Source organism: Triplophysa rosa, linkage group LG8 (assembly GCF_024868665.1).
Source record: "Triplophysa rosa linkage group LG8, Trosa_1v2, whole genome shotgun sequence".
NCBI lineage: Eukaryota > Metazoa > Chordata > Actinopteri > Cypriniformes > Nemacheilidae > Triplophysa > Triplophysa rosa.
In genome coordinates, this window is record NC_079897.1 from 8,662,041 (window position 1) to 8,680,455 (window position 18,415).

Sequence of the window (18,415 nt, forward strand, 5' to 3'; positions counted from 1 at the left end):
AAGAAAGTAGCTTTAAGAAAGATGTGCTTTAAATATGGTAAAGTGTTGAAAGAGTTTACATATACAATAAAAATAATTCAATCATAAACAATGATTTGTATTAATTTCTAATTGATTTATTAATGTATTAAACACATTTTAATGACGTTTTAGTGATTCTTTTTTCTTACCTCACCCCCACGACTCTGGTCAACTGAATAACTTGGTAGCACCAGTGCCACCTCTCTCAAGTGTTAGTCTAGAGCCCTGCTTTCTTGTAGAATTGTGCTTCAAATAAAGAACTTTATGTTGACCAGATTGTTAGTTAATCATTTACAAGTCAATATTGCCTATATGGACAGCGATAAAAAAAAAAGTGAACTTGTAAAACTGCGGTGTTAAATGCGATACGGTCGAAAATTTGGGTGCACCTAACTTTTGTGCTGGTGCACTTAAGAAAAAAAGTTACGTGCACCAGTGCAACCAGTGCAAAAAGTTAGTCTAGAGCCCTGTGACAGAAAAAGTAAGTCATGTAATAAATATTGTTTTTTTAACACATGACAAATGATACAGTACAGTAAATAACAAATAAACCAAAGAGAACAGACCACTGTGATGTTCCAGGAGTGAATGAGCTGAATGTCTTTCATCAGGTATTGCCAGGATAGCAAAGTTCTCAGGTCGCAATGCAGTTTCTGCCACAGAACCAGTATCTGCTGATGACTAGCATCAAGACTGCCACAAAAATTACCACATGTGTAAATAACTAACCATCACTTTTGTATTCTACTATTAAAAATAAAACTTAAACCTCAACAAAAGTAGTACAAACCCTGACTTTTTTGTTTTATTTGTAGTAACAAATACCACACAATACCTATTAAGTAATTTAAGTAATTAAAATTATGGTAATTCAAAATGGTAATCAATTTGCCAAAAAAAAAAAAAAAAGCATTTTTACTTTAAAAAGCATCAGGTTAATTTTCTCATCAAGCAACTTGATTCTTGTCTACAAAAAAGGCTTACCACAAAAACTATTATGACATTAGCGACATGCAAACATTGCACAACATTAGCAACATACAAACTCTCATGCGCTTCACTAAAGGAACAGTATTTGTGAAGTGTGTTGTGATTGGTAAATTTTTTTCTACGTAAAACCGAGAACAGCAACAGAATTCTGTTTCGGGCACCTTTGTGATAACTAATAGAATATTTAAAAACAGCAATACTATTTTCTCGCTAGAAATGAAATCAAAAGTTGTAAAAAGAGAAAATATAACTCAATTTACACAAAAACTTTGCTCCAGCCGCTTTCTTGGTCGCCATTTAATTTTTTCGAACTCGACCCTGCTCGACCAATCACATTTCCAGCGAGATCACATGCATAGAATTGTGGGACATTGAAGACAGCGAAGGATACATCCATGCTGCCTTCAAAAATTGACCTGATGGAGGTATCTTAGGAGACAGGAAGTAAAGCAAACATTGGATTCAGACGTGCCTTGATGCCTTCCAACCTTGAAATGCTGCCTCCGAAGGCAGCATTTTGGAGCTTTCGGACACAGCCTATATCATTTACCTGGACACACTCTCCACAGCCTGCTTGTTGACAGGTGGCACGAGGAAGCAAACCGATGGTACAAGAGCCTCATCGCCTGAACGGTTCAGAACTTTCCACTTGTAGGGCTGTGAGTTATTGATGAGAGCGCATTCGTCCCCTTTGTGCATTGTGATCTATTACGAGAGAAAAGAGCATCAGCATACTCCGAAAAGCACAGGACAGCTGTTTGCACATAACAGTGAGTGGCATTTACCTCCATCTGTTTGAAGTCACACACTGACTGAATGGGAAGTTTGCCTTTGAAGGGGGCGGTTGCGTCCCGGGGCTTCAGCTGTATAATGGTTTTGGCTCTCTTGTTCAAGTTAGCGATGTCATTCTTAAACTCGTTCAGCTGCTCTCTTTCCTCCTGTTGAAAAAAGTGGTATGTTTAAAACTGCTTAATGTGTTTGGTTTTGGTGGAATAGATCTATTTTATCAGAATAGACTGAGACTTGCTACGGCCAACCCACAACATGCTGCTGTGAGCATGTAAGAAATGCTGCTGCTGCACATACTGTATAGTATAAAATATGTGAATACCCCCCACAAAGCAGGAGACACAGAATGGACAATACAAGCCAATATATACAAACTGCTGAGGGTAAGATATAAACCGTTGCATCAGCTGACATTCATATATCCACACACATTAAGATGAACAGACAAATAGAAACAAAACACCCCCCAAACAAGCAGATCTATCGCCAAGACATATGTACAGCTTAACCCTAGTGGCCTATGGGCTATGTGTGCCTGGGCTACAGCACCGATTGGCTTGACTCTAATTAGATGTGCACTATGTGTAATGTTCATCAACAAATGGAAAGTTGCAAGCCGATAGATAAGAGCCCAGCACCCACCTGAGCAAATACCATAACTTTGTCATTTGATTACTGTCATTAAAGGAACACTATAGAACTTTGTGGTTGATAAGTGCAATTATCTGTTACCAGTGTCGTAAATAATGCTGCTGTATAAGTTTCCCCGAGGGCAGTGCAACACATTAATTTATTTACTAATCTGATGAAACTGGCGAATGCCGAAACGTTGTTTAGGAACCATGTCACACTCTTCCACAGGCAGGGGAGGGGGTGGGGCTGTGTGTACCTGAACACAGAACTTACAGAGTAGCAACGCCCACAATGGCAGACCAAGGAAATAATTTTGGTCATGTCAGATGATCACATTTTGAAAACCAAGTTTAAAAACACAAGGAAAAGCAGTTAGAACACAAGAAAATTGCTTATTCTTGCTTATAATTGAAATTAATTGAAACTTGAAACTTTTTAATTGTATTTTATATTCCCTAATGCATTAGTTTACCCCCAAAAAATGAAATTGCTGTTAATTTACTCACACCCCCAGTCCCATGTGGGTGGCACAATTTTTTCAAGATGGGGTAACAAGCTATTTCATGCATTCTGACTTCTTTACACTGTTAAACGTGCTGGCTTTTCATGCTTAACATGGTCAACTTGTTAAAAAGCGAGTTGGACGTATGACGTAGTATTTCTGTGCTTGATATACAGCACAGAAACTGTTATAAAAAGGCATTAAAATCAGCAAAGGCTGAGCACCTCCGTAACCTCATAGAAACTAACAAAAACAATCCAAGGTTTTTATTTAGTACAGTTGCTAAACTAACAAATAAACAGACTTCACCTGACCTGGGTATTCCGCCGCACCTTGGTAGCAATGATTTCATGAATTTTTTTTTACAGAGAAAATCGAAAACATATGAGACAAAATAGTAAAAACTCAACTTCCAAGTCTGTCCTATGAATTAGTACCAACCATCGCCCCAAAAGAAAGGCTACAGTGTTTTTCACCTATAAAACAGGAAGATTTAATTAAACTTATTGCAACATCTAAACCTACAACTTGCTTATTAGACCCCATACCAACTAAATTATTAAAAGAGTTATTACCTGTTGCAATTGAGCCCATTTATAACATTATCAATTTGTCAATTAATCTAGGCCATGTCCCAGGACCCTTTAAGCTGGCCGTCATTAAGCCTCTTATCAAGAAACCAAACTTAGACCCCAATGAACTGGGAAACTTTAGACCGATTTCTAATCTCCCTTACCTGTCTAAAATACGAGAAAACGTAGTGTCCACTCAGTTGTGCTCTTTCTTACAAAATAATGACACACACGAAAAATTCCAGTCAGGCTTTAGACCGCATCATAATACTGAAACTGCGCTTGTTAAAATAACAAATGACCTGCTTATAGCATCAGATAAAGGTAACATCTCACTCCTAGTCCTGCTTGACCTTAGTGCTGCGTTCGATACTGTAGACCATAAAATACTTCTAGATCACTTACACAATTATACCGGTATTCAGGGACAGGCACTACAATGGTTCAGATCTTACTTATCAGACAGACATCTGTCATGGCTCTGCTTCATTTAGTCATGTTTTTCTTGGTCCTGTAGCAGAGTCATGGCAAAGCCTTTGGTTATGTGTGGAGAGAAACATATTATTGTCCTTTTAACAATAATATACGTTCTCTCCAGTGTCTCGTCATTGGCCCCGCTCCTCTCGTTTCCTTGTTATCCTTCCCTGAGTGTTTTACTACCCACACCTGCCCTGTGTTAATTATCCCTCGTTTGTCTTTCCTATATATACCCTCTTGTTTCTTTGTCTTGTGTTGGTGGATTACATGTGGATGTTCGTGCTCGTGGTGTTACCCTGGTTCCTGTTCTCTGCCTTGTCCTTGATTTGTGAGTTTTGTGTGTTTGCCTTGTTTTCCCTGCCATGTTTTTTGTAGACGTTTAGTCGAGTTTGAGTTAGGTTTTTTGCTTCTCTTTGGTTTTACGTTTTGCCCCCACGTGGGAAGTCTTTTGTTTTGTGTATATATATATCTCAGTTTCGTTTTCCCCATTGTGGGTGTTTTTGTTTTGTGTTTTTTGTAAAATAAATATATCTTGTTTAACCCCTTCACCACTGCCTGCCTGCATCTGGGTTCTTACGCACCATCCGTGACAGACATCAATTTGTCCATTTAAATGGGGAATCATCAAATCTAACGCAAGTAAATTATGGATTACCTCAGGGATCGGTTTTAGGACCCTTGCTATTCTCTATATTCATGTTGCCCCTTTGAAACATTATTAGAAAACATGGAATTAGCTTCCACTGTTATGCTGATGATACTCAGCTATATATCTCATCAAGACCAGATGATTCCTTCCAGCTGTCCATATTGGCAGAGTGCATCGAAGATATAAAACATTGGATGACTTGTAATTTCCTTCTTTTAAATTCTAATAAAACAGAAATATTACTTATCGGACCAAAGACATGTCAGCAGAATATTTCGGATTATAATCTGCAAATTGAAGGCTGCACTGTTACTCCAACAAATACAGTTAAAGACCTCAGCGTTATATTAGACAGCAACCTGTCATTTGGAAATCACATCTCAAATGTCACAAAAACCGCCTTCTTCCACCTTAAATGTTGCCAAATTGCAAAATATTTTATGTGTTGCTGATGCAGAGAAGCTTATTCATGCATTTGTGACCTCAAGACTTGACTACTGTGCACTGTTTATTGGTTGTCCTGCATCATCAATAAACAAACTACAGTCAGTTCAGAATGCAGCTGCCAGAGTTCTAACCGGGTCCAGAAAATATGATCACATAACCCCAATGTTATCAACCCTTCACTGATAACCCATTAAATATCGTATTGACTTTAAAGTTCTTTTAATCACTTATAAAGCCTTAAAGGGTTTAGCCCCTACCTACATAACAGAGCTTCTACCACAGTACAACCCATCACGCTCTCTAAGATCTCAAAACTCCGGACTTTTGATAACACCTAGAATAACTAAATCCACCAAAGGGGGTAGAGCTTTCTCATACGTAGCACCTAAACTCTGGAATAGCCTCCCCGATACTATTCGAGGGTCAGACACACTCTCCCAATTTAAATCTAGATTAAAGACACATCTTTTCAGCCAAGCATTCACTAATACATAGCTAATGAACAGCAACTACAGCTACGCTAATTATTCTCTTTCTGCCCTCGCCTCGGGATGCCCATCCCGAGGTAGGGAGAGATTCCGCCAGGCCCAGATGAACGTCATATGCCCATCCCCAACTAGAGATTACGCCGGCTACATCTGAAAATCCCGTGCCATCCTCCTGCGAGAGACTGCGGACTGACTGACCGACCATCCCAGCTCCATCCAAGGCAATTCCATCACCACCCAAGAGAAAAGCGACCATCTGACCAGCCCAGCTCAGACAATTCCATCCCCAACCAAGAGCAAAGACGGACTACTTGTCACATTAATGCTAAATTTACAATACTTGGTATTTAATGCTAAATTTACATCACATGACAGCAGTTTGAAGTTATAGCTGCACTCAGTGACTTTGATTGGAGGTTGCTGGGTGGGTGTTTGTGGGGAGTGGGGGGCTTGTTGGTTGTGGTTTGGGGCATTTCATTTGTTGAGACTGTGTGGGTCTGGTCTGGTTTGGTCTTGTTTTGTGGTCGATGTCGGACAACAGAGGAATAAAGTTAATTATGCCATTACTATTTTTCCCTGGTTGTTCCTCTGTTGTCTGTTGTCGATCGCGGAATGGGACCGGGTTGGACCTGCGTGGTTTCAGCGGGTGGGGCTTCCTGGGTCGTGGCTGGTGGGCTCTCCCTGTTCTTCATGGATGTTTGCTCGGTGGCATTTGGTGGGGGTCACTGAGTGCAGCTATGACACGTCAGAGGAGATCTGGCCCTCCCGGCTTAGCCTGGTTTCTCCCAAGTTTTTTTTTCTCCATTTATTCATCATTGGAGTTTGGGTTCCTCGCCACAGCAGTGCAGTGTTGGCTTGCTCACCGGGAGACTGCATTTATTTATTTATTCATTTATTTATTAGATATTATTTATTAGAATGATCTTGCTTGGTCTATAAACACCATGCACTGTGCTGTGTTTTACCTTTCTGTGTTTTTCTTATTTTCTCCTGTAAAGCTGCTTTGGAACAATACACATTGTGAAAAGCGCTATATAAATAAAATAGAATAGAATTGAATTGATATACTCCCCTAGTACTCCAACTTGTTTCGGAAAGTTTTTATAAGTCTGGATCCCTGTTTCGTAATAGGGATCCTATTCCTTATATTAGGCAATTCTACCGGAAAAGCGCGGCAAGGCGAAAGAAATATCCCCCCCACAACTTGCGCGCAAGTGCATAATAAAGGATAATGCGATGATGTATTGTGTGCTCGTGCTGTATTTCCGTCCCCCCTGTCTGCCTCCAGCAGCTCGTCTTTTTCCGGAAATAATCATAGAGCTTTTATAAATTTGATCAAACTAAATACTCTTCGAAGATACATATGCAATACTACTGTATAGGTACTCAAGATTAATATGAGATTGGCAGACACTGCGTGTGTTACCTCATCTTTCAAGAAGATATTTATGAAGATATTAGTTGAATTAATGAAAGTCAAATCAATAAAAGTCAAAAACACGAATACATTCAGCACAAAAGTAATCCCTGCCCCTTGTAACGTCTTACAAGGCAAATGGTCCGTGCAAGGAACTGAACACTGTTATCGCATCTTCAGGTGAATTCCTATCGTATCTTCAAATTAATTCCAATCGTATTAATTTATGGCCCCCCAGAATTAGAAGCGAAGATCCTTTGAAGTGCAAGTTCTAAAGGAAGATGAACAGCACTTTTTCATAAATATAGCCATTTAAATCATACATAATGAATGCAGTAATAAAAACAACAGTTTTCCCTTATCTGAGACAACCGTTCACATGGTGTGCCCATCCTGCAGTTACTTTCAAGGGCACAAGAAGCATTTTGGAATGTGACCTATCGTGTGCACAAACCGATTGCCTGTGGCTGTGGACTGCCGATTATAACGTTGTAAATAACATTAAGTTTCTTGGACAGACCGATCAAATCACTTTATAAGACGTCAATATATCGTTATGAGCCGCGGTAATTACTTTTGTTTTGAATGTAGTAGCGTTTTGGACCTTCAAAGATGTGTCGTTTCAGGATGTGGATGCATTTCTTAAAGCACACTGTTCGTGAAGTCTCTCCACTTATTTGAAATGTTAAGGCGGGCCAGGTAAAGATAATTGGCAGGCTGCATTTTGCCCGCGGGCCACCAGTTAACTAGCCCTCCTTTAGACTGCATGTTGCCAGGGCCGGATTGAGAATACCTTGGGCCCTGGCGCGATAGCAAACGCAAGGGCGCCACAGTGTCTTCTACAGTGGTTATTATTTTTTTGCTATTATTAGTATATTTAGCGGAATACTTCACATTCTTGACACGTGAAAGCATAACGTAAAGAGGTGTTTCCCAACATCATGGTGCAAATTGTAAAGTGATTTTTATTGGACGGTGAATCAGGAACATTTTCCAATTATTTCTTGTTATTTAATAATCATCATTCAATGATGTAAGGACAGTTACCATTTCCTCCAGCCAATCAAGGGCACCCTCCTTACGCTGAGCTAGATGCCGGTAAATTTCAAACATTGGACCTTTAATACATCATCCTCTCAGATAACATAACACTGTATGGACGAAATATTACTGCAAGTAGAAATGTCCCACAGAATTTTTTGCAAGAACACAGCATCTGTGGTGTGACTTACGACAGCATCCTGAAGTAAGTCTTCCAAACGGGTGGCAGTAGTTGTGCGGTCACACATGTACTTCTTCTTCATGGTCTCCTGCATCTTCTTCATCTTCTCCTCCACTTCTTTCAGATCAGCAAAGAACTATGGGTAAAACAGGATGGATAAAGAGAGTAATACGGGTTATGCTTGACTGAGAGACTTTCGGTCGTAGAGAACATGGTTACATCATTGCACAGGGAGGAGTGTTGGGTTGCACTGTACCTGGAAGTAAGCGGTGTTCTCTTTGAGATGAGTTTCAATACAACAGCACAGTTGGAGGATCCAGCTCCACTGGGTCTGCAGAGCTGCTGTGAAGGCCTGAGAAACAACAAAACAACAAGAATGAAACATATATCTGTAATATCTAATAGTCCAGCGGTCTGCAACATTTTTGACATGATGTGCCATTATTTTTTTTCTTGGTAATCATTGGCCATATCAACATTCATGTTTAATATTATCTTCAATTATATCACAATATAATTGTCCAGTATATGTAATCTGCTCACATATACAACATTAGAATAATTTTTGAAGAACAATTTTATTTTTGAGAACACAAAGCAGCAAAAAAGCTTAATGCATTGAATATACTAAGAAATACTGATCAAATCAAATTTGTTTGATAACAGTTATTTTATCTTAAAGGGGGGATTTAACGTTGTTTCATGCATTCTGACTTCTTTGCAATGTTAAACGTGCTGGCTTCTCATGCTTGAAGGCAGGGTGGGTGATCCTGTCCATAAACATTTTTTGTCATGTTGGTTGTAAATCTCTTTACATCCTGATAGCAATCAAGAAGTATAGTGGTCAAATAATATTTTCATAATTATATATCGTCTGTGAAAAGCATAGGACCAAAAAACGTTCGGCCAATCAAAGCGTCCTGGCCGAATGCTGTGACTGGTCATCTGTACATTTTCAGCCAACGCATTTTGCATACCACTGCACACCCTGTTTACGCAGACATCATACATCATCAGCGCGCTCAAGTCCACTATGTCAATGTAGGGAGAATGGCAGACAATCAGCAACAATCAAACTATCCTGCGAAACCGACAAGTAATCTAAAAAACAAAAGTCAGTTTTTGAAAAAGCAGTGACGAGAAAAAATTCAAATTAACATTCAGCTTTTACATGATGGTGACAGCTCTGGCAGGCAAATGTTCTGAAAGACGATACCATGGTTGCTCTCTTTCTTTTGGACAGGTATGTATATGCTTTGAGAAGAATTTAATGGATTTAGTTTGTAATTCATTACATGGATTTACGAAATACATTCATGTGTTTGGAGGAGGCGTGGCTTTGGATGGCGAATCACATAGAGGGTGGGATTATAATTTGCAAGCAGGCTAAAGATAGAACCTTTCCAAATCAACCACCCCACCTTTAACATGGTCAACTTGTCAAAAAACGAGTTGGATGTATTACGTAGTATTTCTGTGCTCGATACACTCCCCCAAGGTTCGAATAGATTTCGTAAAGTTTATTTCGAACCTGAAAAACCGTTACGTTACAACTTTTCTTAGTCCCATATTGGGCTATTCTCAAGGAAAACCATGCCGACGGCAAGGCGAAATAAATAGCCCGCCCCACACGGCAACTGACGAGCGATAGGAAGACCCAATTACCATCAAGATTGGCTGTGCTGTGTCAAGATTGGCTGCGCTGTGGGCTTCCAGCTCGTTACTCTTACGATAGTGAGAGAAGTTGAGGTGTGTTTGTTTATGCACGGCATTTCAGTGATGGAAGTTATATAAATGGTGGATATAATGCAGGATTTGCAGATCGTTTGAAACTGATACATGGAGCAGTCACAGCCCGAAAAGATGCCGGACATGAACCGCATGCGGTAAGTGAAACTAAGTCATATGTCTGTACGTGCATAATGTAAATAACATGAACTTATAGTGAATCAAAACAGTTACGCAGGGATAGTGCTGTAACGGGTTTGCAGCCACAGACCACACATAGCGATACAAAGAAACATGAAACAGGCATATATATATATAGTATATAACAGGAGTATATATAATGTCCAGTGATGAGCATAATGGCTGGCAGGTGGGATGATAACAAACAGGGATGGCCACCGTGGCTGTATTAGTGGGGCCTGGGGAAGTCAGGGATGATGGAGCTGCGGCAGTCCGGGATGGCGGCCACTGTGGCGCTGGGGTCTGTGGTGGGGATGATGCTGGGAGCCGTGGCAGTGGAAGTGGACGTGGAGGAGGACAACTGCTACGAGGGGGTGCATCTTGTGACCAGTCCTCAGGGTTTTTTCCCAGAAGGTAGAACCGGCCACTGCAGCGAGGGTAAAGGAGCCCCCCCCACAAAATTTATTTGGGGAAAGCCCAGGGTGACCACGCAGCCATGGCGCATGCCAGCGCCCCCACAACGGTAGCCCTCGGGGAAGGCTCTGAGGGCTAGGGAGGTTCTGAGGGCTTGGGGAGCTCTGAAGGTTTGGAAGGCTCAGGGGGTTCCGAAGACTTGGAAGGCTCAGAGGGCTCAGAAGACTTGGAAGGCTGAGAGGGCTCCGAAGATGACTGAGAGGGCTCTGTAGACTTGAAAGACTCTCGGGAAGACTTGGAAGGCTCGGAAGACTTGGGAGACTCGGAAAACTTGGAAGGCTTGGAAAACTTGGAAGGGTCCCCTTTAATATACAGGTGGTCGAACTCCCGCAATACCTGATCCAGGTCCAGGGGAAGCTCAGGTGAGCGTCTAGCTGGCACCTCATTAATATTAATTAATGACAAAACGGTGAGTGAATGTGGATTGATGCTCTAGCAAATTAAGTGCAGGCAGAACACCTGAGATATATGCCCCTAATAAAACACACCCCAGTAATCAGTGTACATCTCAATCACTCACCCCTAGGACCAAGTGAGCGAGAGAGGGCTCTGTCACATCCAAACTATAGAATCGAACAAATGTGTGCGGAGAAGACCAGCTGAATAAATCATTCACACATTCACACTACTGAGCTGAGAGCTAGAAATACTGTCAGTAGCACTAGAAAGTTTATGGGCTCTGGACAGGGCGCGTAGATGAGCAGATTGTCTAGATACAATAAAACTCTTATCCCAGTGTTTCTTAATGGAGTCAGAGCCCCTTCCACACATTAACTGAATGCCCTCGGAGCTAACAAAAGGCAGAAGAGATGGTAGATGTGTATATACAGTATATACAGTATGTGTATTTGTGCTTGTCTTTTGTGATCTTTTATTTTTTATCACCCTCTGCGCCCTCTGCCTTTGGCCTGTATGCACCAGAGAAAACTTTTGATATAATGCTTGACAAATTTTGTCTTCCCCCCCTTAGAGCAAACCTCATAGGTGGAGGGTGAGACAGCTCTGTGGAAGGCAATTGGAGCATGTTTGCCATATTACCTTGAACATTGGATTCTGAACTGTCCACATGAAAAATTGTCCCATTTATATTCCTTCTCCTTTTCCCCACGGGAGGGAGAGAGGAATCTTTTCAAAAGGATGTGACAGAAAAACTCTGAGTGCTGTCCCCAAACCCTTCCTTATACCAAACTGTTGTCTCAGGTCGACTGCCTCTTCATGTTCCCTTGTGGGGGAGCCAGTCTGTGTTTAGCTGCCACGTAGGACAGTTTTGGTTTTACAAAGCCGGGCTTTGGCTGCGGGGCTGCATTCCCTGACAGCTGTGGAGGAGGGGCAGGACGGAAGGGCTTATAGTCTGCGTGTCCACCTCTTCCCGAAGGCCTGAAATTCGGTTGTGAGAAAGCTTCACAGAAATCCATATATCACAGGCGCAAGGATGTAGAGGATGCTTATCCCCGGAGTTCTCCTGCTGTTTTGCCATAGCCGTGATGGGGCATGTACTCTCTTCATACAACCCCACACAACGTGATGAGTGTACGAAGCTATGCCGAGTAAGCTACTTTTTCTGTCTTTTTAAGGTGCGTGAGTTCCCCAAAACTTGGGAAAAGCGTGGGAAATTACGCCAGAGTCATTCCCATAGTGAAATACTGATTGAATGTTAGAAAGAGAACTAGAACTCGACTTAAACATTTTTGTAATCTAAACAAATAACATTAATTTTGTAATTAATATAACATTTATCTGGATGTGTTTGGCGTGCTGTGCCTAAGGTTGCCGACCCCTGTAACAGTGCAATGTAGAAGTGTAGTCACGCCGTACCTCAACAGTCTTCTTGCCTGGATGACCATCTTTGATGAGTCTGTCTCCACTGGCCTGGATGTCATTGACTTTTTTCTCTCTAAACTCTAGTTCACGCATGAGTCCCTGCAATTAAACAGATCACAGAGAATATTATAAACATTGTGAAACATTCTTCAATTACACCTTGATCCAACTAAAATTGCTGGACCATGGAACATGAGGAGTGATTTCTGGATCAACATCCTTTTCAGCTTTTAAAGCAACATTCTTACCAGTTTTAGGATTGATCCAGAAATTTTGAAATTATTTTTGGTGATGCTATCTAGGCAGAAAAGACACACTTCACCTTCGGGGAAAAACAAGTCTGCATGCCATATGAAAATGAACAACAGTAAAGACATTATACGTACTGAGTAGTTCTCTTTCCTTGTACTCATGTTGGTGTTGCGTTCGCTCCAGTCGTAATTTACTTCCTCTTCCTCTTTGTCATTAAGCCACATCAGTTCCTTTGTGGCTGCGCTGACAAAGATGTACAGCTGGTCCAGATTCCTCAAGTGGGTCTTGGAGGAGTTCTGGAGGAGGGAAATTACACATGAGCAGACACTTCACATATTCAATGACTGAAATTACTCCATGAAGGTTACAGAGTCCATCACTCACCAACAGCTTGTTGTACTGCAGATCCAGTTTGCCCAGACATTCTCTGTACGTGGCTTTACTGGAAGGTGAGAGCTGATTCTGAAAATACAGACATATGCAATGGCATCGTCAGATAGACCATAAGATGATAAATGGATCAAATGACATCCCAAATAAATAAATAAATAAATAGACATTTCACTTTAAACTACAGTGTTGTTTAATAACATATAGTCTGTCATGTTACCTCATCTGCTCGTGCTCGCTCAATCTTAGCTTTAAAGTCTTCAATGGTTTGGTGAAGACCACGATGACTGCCCAGTTGAGACTCTACAGAGGGCAGATCAATGCCCGACTCAGCGGTTTCGATCCTTCGCTGGTTCTCCTCCACCCAGGCCAACAGGTCCTGTGCATAGCGTAGGGTAACCTCATCCAGCTCGGGCCGTCCACGTTGTCCCTTGAACCTTAGATTGTAGTCGCTACACAAGTTCACCAAGCGCTCATGCAAATGGTAGACCCTAAGAAAAAAAACTGAAGCGTTATTCTGTTTCTTTAGCTGAAACAATTTACCATTGGTTCATTCAATAATTACAAGCTGATGTGCATCTGAAGACCACTGCACCAACTATATGAACTGACATCCAATGGATTCGATTCAATTTGTACCTGCGATACATCTGCTCAGCTTGCAGGTGGCGACCATCTTTAAGAAGCTGAACGTCATTAAAGAGGAGGCGGATCATTCCATCGGCTTTGTCCAGATCCCTCTCCATCTCAGTTGTGTGCTTGGCTGGTTTACCTGCATTAAGGAGTCGGATATCCTGCAGTAAACACGGCAAAGCCAGTTACTACACAACTGTTGTTTTCAACCATCAGACTCTAAACAGCAACTTTTAGATTTGTGGACACATGTGATATACGGTAATAACAGCTGTATAGATGAGTTTGTAACAATTTAGCTTACAGTCTGAAGTAGAGACTCAAGCTGGTTGAGCTGTTCCTCACACACGCCTGACTCCATCTGCACTTTACTGACAATCCGCTGGAGACGTTCTAACCTGGAAGAATTTACAGCAAGACAAACAAAATATTAAAACTTTTGGTTCATATTAAGTATGAGGAGCTCTAACCTCACATAGAACAGTTTTGTAAAAGTTAAGAAAAAAAGGAACAATTGTACAAGTGGTCTCAGACTTTTTTGGAGCACACTGTGGTTTATAAAGTAAAAATGTATAAATATACAGTAACTAACCAAACTTAAATGTGAAAAACAAATACAGTAGCATACATACAGATTTTGTCAAATGTAACATGAATTAAACAGATATATAAACAAAAGTATATTCATGCATTTATCCAAAAATATTCTGTCAATATAACAATGTGCTGTTACCAATGGGAGAAATATATTATACACATGACAAAATGTGGTTATTTTTTCTTAATCAAATATTTAGCAAGGAACTCACAGTTTTCCAGTACGAAGCAAATACTCTAAACGACATGGGTCTGTTACAAAAGCCATTTCTTACAGTCCAACTGCAGTTATTCCGCAAACTGCATATGAAACCATATTTTTCCTGTAATATTCCTGTCATACAGCTCAGGCAAACCAAAGCACAGCCAGAAAAAACAAGTTGCTGTGGCGTTTAATCAGCCATTCCACAGCTCTGTCCATGGGAACTGTGTGCTGCATATTCTTATTCTGAATGAAGTAACATTGTCTTGTGACAGGGGATGTGGCCTGTCCTAACCCATACACCCTCTTCTTTTGACATAATATTGATAGCTGTTTTCTCCAGAATATAACTGCAACATTCCTTTACATCTTTATTTATGTCAAAATCTAGGAAAACAGTACTAATTCTACAGGCCCAAAGATCCAAGTGACCCCATAGCAACTTGTATGGGTCACCCTTCCTCTAACAGACATCATCCACATATCATTTTCATGAGGATCCCCAAGCACAGATTTGTGATTTACTCGCTAACTGTATTAGTGTAGAATGTGCTTGTATGTGTGTTATCTGAGCTAATGCCAGGTTTCATGCTGGCAAAGATTAGTGTTCTATTCGAGACAGACTCTGTGATTTCATTACATCTACATTCCATTCTCAACAGGTCATTGACCACAAAACTAAACGCCAGACAAATGATGGTTTGTTTATTATTTGTTTAGCAAAACGCTATGGGAATTATATTCCATCACGCCATGCTACAACAGACTTGAAGAATGCGTGCGACCTGGAGATTGGGCACTCGTAAGGCTCTATAAACCCGGCAGCGGGAGCTCAGGCTCACCGGAGCTCACCATATGTGCACTAACACAGCAGTATAACCGAATAATCCAAGCCCATTTCAGGCAGATAAGATCTGCGCTTGCAGGGCAGGCATGTCCAGACTGTAAAATTTGGTGAAGGTGGACGGCGAGGACCAACCAGCCGCCGTGCAAATGTCCATTATAGAGATCCCCGTAGACCATGCTCAGGAAGAAGCTATACCTCTGGTAGAATGGGCTTTCACCCCTAACGGACACGGCAAATTCAGGGATTCGTAAACCGCCATGAAGGCATCCACAATCCATCTGGATAATCGCTGCTTCGAGATTGACAAACCAAGCGTGTGGTCTGCAAAGCTTACAAACAGCTCTGGGCTAGGGCGTCGTTCTGCCTCGAGAAGTGCAACGGGCAGTGAGCAGTCTCCTCTGATGCAAACAGGTCAATGTCCACCTTACCGAAAATTCTCCAAATTTCCTCCAAATTTCCAGTCCCCCGGCGGCGGGCTGCTGCGAGATGGCATATCCGCCCCTGTGTTCTCTGTGCCCGGGACGTGCGTAGCTCTGACCGAGCGGACATTCCGCTGAGCCCAAAAAAGGAAGCGACTCACCAATCTATTCAACAGGTGAAATCATAACCCTCCTTGGTGATTTATAAGTGAAACCACCGTCATGCTGTCCGATCGTACCAGAACGTGATGGTGTTCCGATCGGAAGTGTTGAAATGCTAATATCACCGCCAGCATTTCGAGGTGACTGATTTGTAGCTGTGACAGGGGGAGCCTCCATGTGCCTGACGCGGGTTCGCAGTCGCACAGCGCTTCCCACCCCGTCTTCGAGGCATCCGTTGTCACCACTTTCCTTCTTCATACTGAGCCGAGCTCTGTGCCTGTGAGGGGATTTCCAGGGCAGCATATTTCTCGTGCAGTCGTGCGTCACTTTGAGCATCAGCTGTCCCACCTTTCATGCTCGAGGCAGCACTCTTGCTTTTATCCAAAATTGCAGCGGCCGCATGTGGAGCAGACCCAGTGGAATGAGGGGGGATGCCGCAGCCATGAAACCTAGCATTCTCGGAAACTTCTTGAGCGGGACGAAAGAACCTACTCTGAACGAAGCCGCAGAGAGCTTGACTACAGAGGCGCGTTCCGGCGTTAGCCAGGCTCGAACCCGCATAGAGTCGAGCGTTATACCCAAAAATGAAATTTGTTGAGTGGGAGTTAGCAAACTCTTGCCGAGGTTGATTTTGAGGGATAGGTGGGGGAGCACAGGGAGCGGGACCACTGAAGAAGGAAGTATGGCAAGGGAAAGGCGCTCGCAGTGAGGGCAGCTTGATCCTGTGAGAGCGGTCTCGGCGTGGGTCCGTCCCAGGCAGACGACGCACTCAGAATGGAGATCTTCAGTGGGCAGAGAGGCTCGGCAAGAGCCTAAGTGCCATTTGAAACAACGCGCTTATGCTCTTTTAGAGAAATTTGCTCTTTGGATAGCCAGGGTAAGTGCTCTGGAAGGTAGTGTCCTCTGCAGGGCTCGTTTCTACGGAGAGTGAGGCTTCTTCTTCGGAGCAGCGAGATGATCGCGCTAAAGGAGAAAATGGATGAATGCCTGAATGGCAATCGGTCCGGACTTATATAGGCGAGGGGTGCCTCCCAAAATGGCGGGCTCAAACACCATTGGTCTGTGATTTTGATGAAAACGTTAACCAATAGGCTTCAGTATCGGATAAAACGAGTTTTCCCATAGCGTTATGCTAAACGCAATGTGAAGTGAACCGTATCGAAAGGGAACTCTCCTTTCTGTTTTTGGGTTTATTTGGTCCAATAAAATTTCATATATTCATGCTGCTCACCTCTCAAACTCTATTCTGAGCAGTCTCTCCCTCTCTAGAATGGCTACGTGGAGTCGCCCCCATTCTTTCTCAACATCAATTGGGTGGTAACCCGGGGGCACTTTAATCTGACCAGCATGAACCGCACTCTGTGGAGAAGTGTTGTGTTAAAACATATTCAAGGGGTAAAATACATAAGTCAAGTATTATGTAGAGGAATAAAACAGTTATCAGTTTGGTCGGTCACAGTTATTTACAGTTATTAAGTTAAAGTCCTCAAGCTCAGTCAGATTTTACCATTATAAATTCTGACATTATACTCAGTACTAACCTCAAAGGACTGATAAAGGTGTTTGGAGCGGATCTTATCAGACTCTTTGGTAGGCAGCTCTGTTTCTTTAAACTTCAGAAACTGACGCCACAGAATCTACAAAACAAAAGTGATACAATGGGAAAAAACAATAAGTTACATACTGTAGTAGGTGCACAATACAGTGTGAAAATACAGAACACCACACATTTAAAATATTTCATTAACTGTCATCTCTTCACCTTATAACAAGACCTGAAGTAAAATTTCACGTCATGAAGTGCAGTGATGTATAAAGTACCTAAAAGCAATACTTGTGTAAAATTACAAATATCTAGCCAGAAAATGTAATTGCTAGAAGTGAAAGTAACCTTTTACAATATGACTTGAGTAAAAGTCTTAAAGTAACAGATAAATGTTGTACTTAGTACATATTAAAAGTGCTTTTTATATTAAATCTACTTAAGTATTTAAAGTAAAGTTGAAGAAAACATTGTTATCAAATTTTTTTGCATAAAGATCAAAAATGGTGCTTACATAGAAATTTACAACTTTGAAAAAGCTCTGTCTCAAGCTCAGTAGTTTTATGTTAACATGTTGCCAAATTGCTAAACTATCAAAATAAAAGTTCAGAAACCACATCTTTATAACTTTATAAATTATAACTTTATAAAAGGATAGTTCCCTCCCACCCCCAATATTATTCCTCTAAGAGAACAACTTGGAACAAAATCAGAACAAATCTGTCTGGCCCTTACTTCTTTCTTTTCTTGCATTTCCCTTACAGTAACAACCCAGTCATTTAAGTACTTTACTTAAGTATTTTTACTTTGTTACATTACAACACTGATGAAGTGTGTTAGAGTACAACTAATAATGCTGCTGTGTTTCACCCTGAGCACTGCCAAAAGGGTCACTACAGTTAACATTAGCTTGAACTGTCTTTTGAAATTTCTTTCAGGTTGAATATGATTATACTGGCA

The 18,415-nt window shown here is 41.5% G+C and overlaps 1 protein-coding gene across 7 annotated transcripts in view; it reads right to left on the reverse strand.

Moving 5' to 3' along the window:
• The window catches only part of plecb (plectin b), a 197,232-nt gene that overhangs the window by 54,179 nt on the left and 124,638 nt on the right, over nucleotides 1–18,415 (reverse strand). For all 7 annotated transcript variants that reach the window (XM_057341180.1, XM_057341176.1, XM_057341179.1 and 4 more), the window contains exons 10-22: nucleotides 17,454–17,549; nucleotides 17,144–17,271; nucleotides 13,990–14,083; nucleotides 13,692–13,846; nucleotides 13,273–13,543; nucleotides 13,047–13,124; nucleotides 12,797–12,958; nucleotides 12,405–12,509; nucleotides 8,464–8,559; nucleotides 8,218–8,343; nucleotides 1,797–1,949; nucleotides 1,562–1,716; nucleotides 588–714 (exon numbers count right to left, since the gene is read on the reverse strand). In XM_057341180.1, coding sequence (XP_057197163.1) covers nucleotides 588–714; nucleotides 1,562–1,716; nucleotides 1,797–1,949; nucleotides 8,218–8,343; nucleotides 8,464–8,559; nucleotides 12,405–12,509; nucleotides 12,797–12,958; nucleotides 13,047–13,124; nucleotides 13,273–13,543; nucleotides 13,692–13,846; nucleotides 13,990–14,083; nucleotides 17,144–17,271; nucleotides 17,454–17,549 — 1,746 coding nt within the window. The remainder of the gene's footprint in view (nucleotides 1–587; nucleotides 715–1,561; nucleotides 1,717–1,796; nucleotides 1,950–8,217; nucleotides 8,344–8,463; nucleotides 8,560–12,404; nucleotides 12,510–12,796; nucleotides 12,959–13,046; nucleotides 13,125–13,272; nucleotides 13,544–13,691; nucleotides 13,847–13,989; nucleotides 14,084–17,143; nucleotides 17,272–17,453; nucleotides 17,550–18,415) is intronic.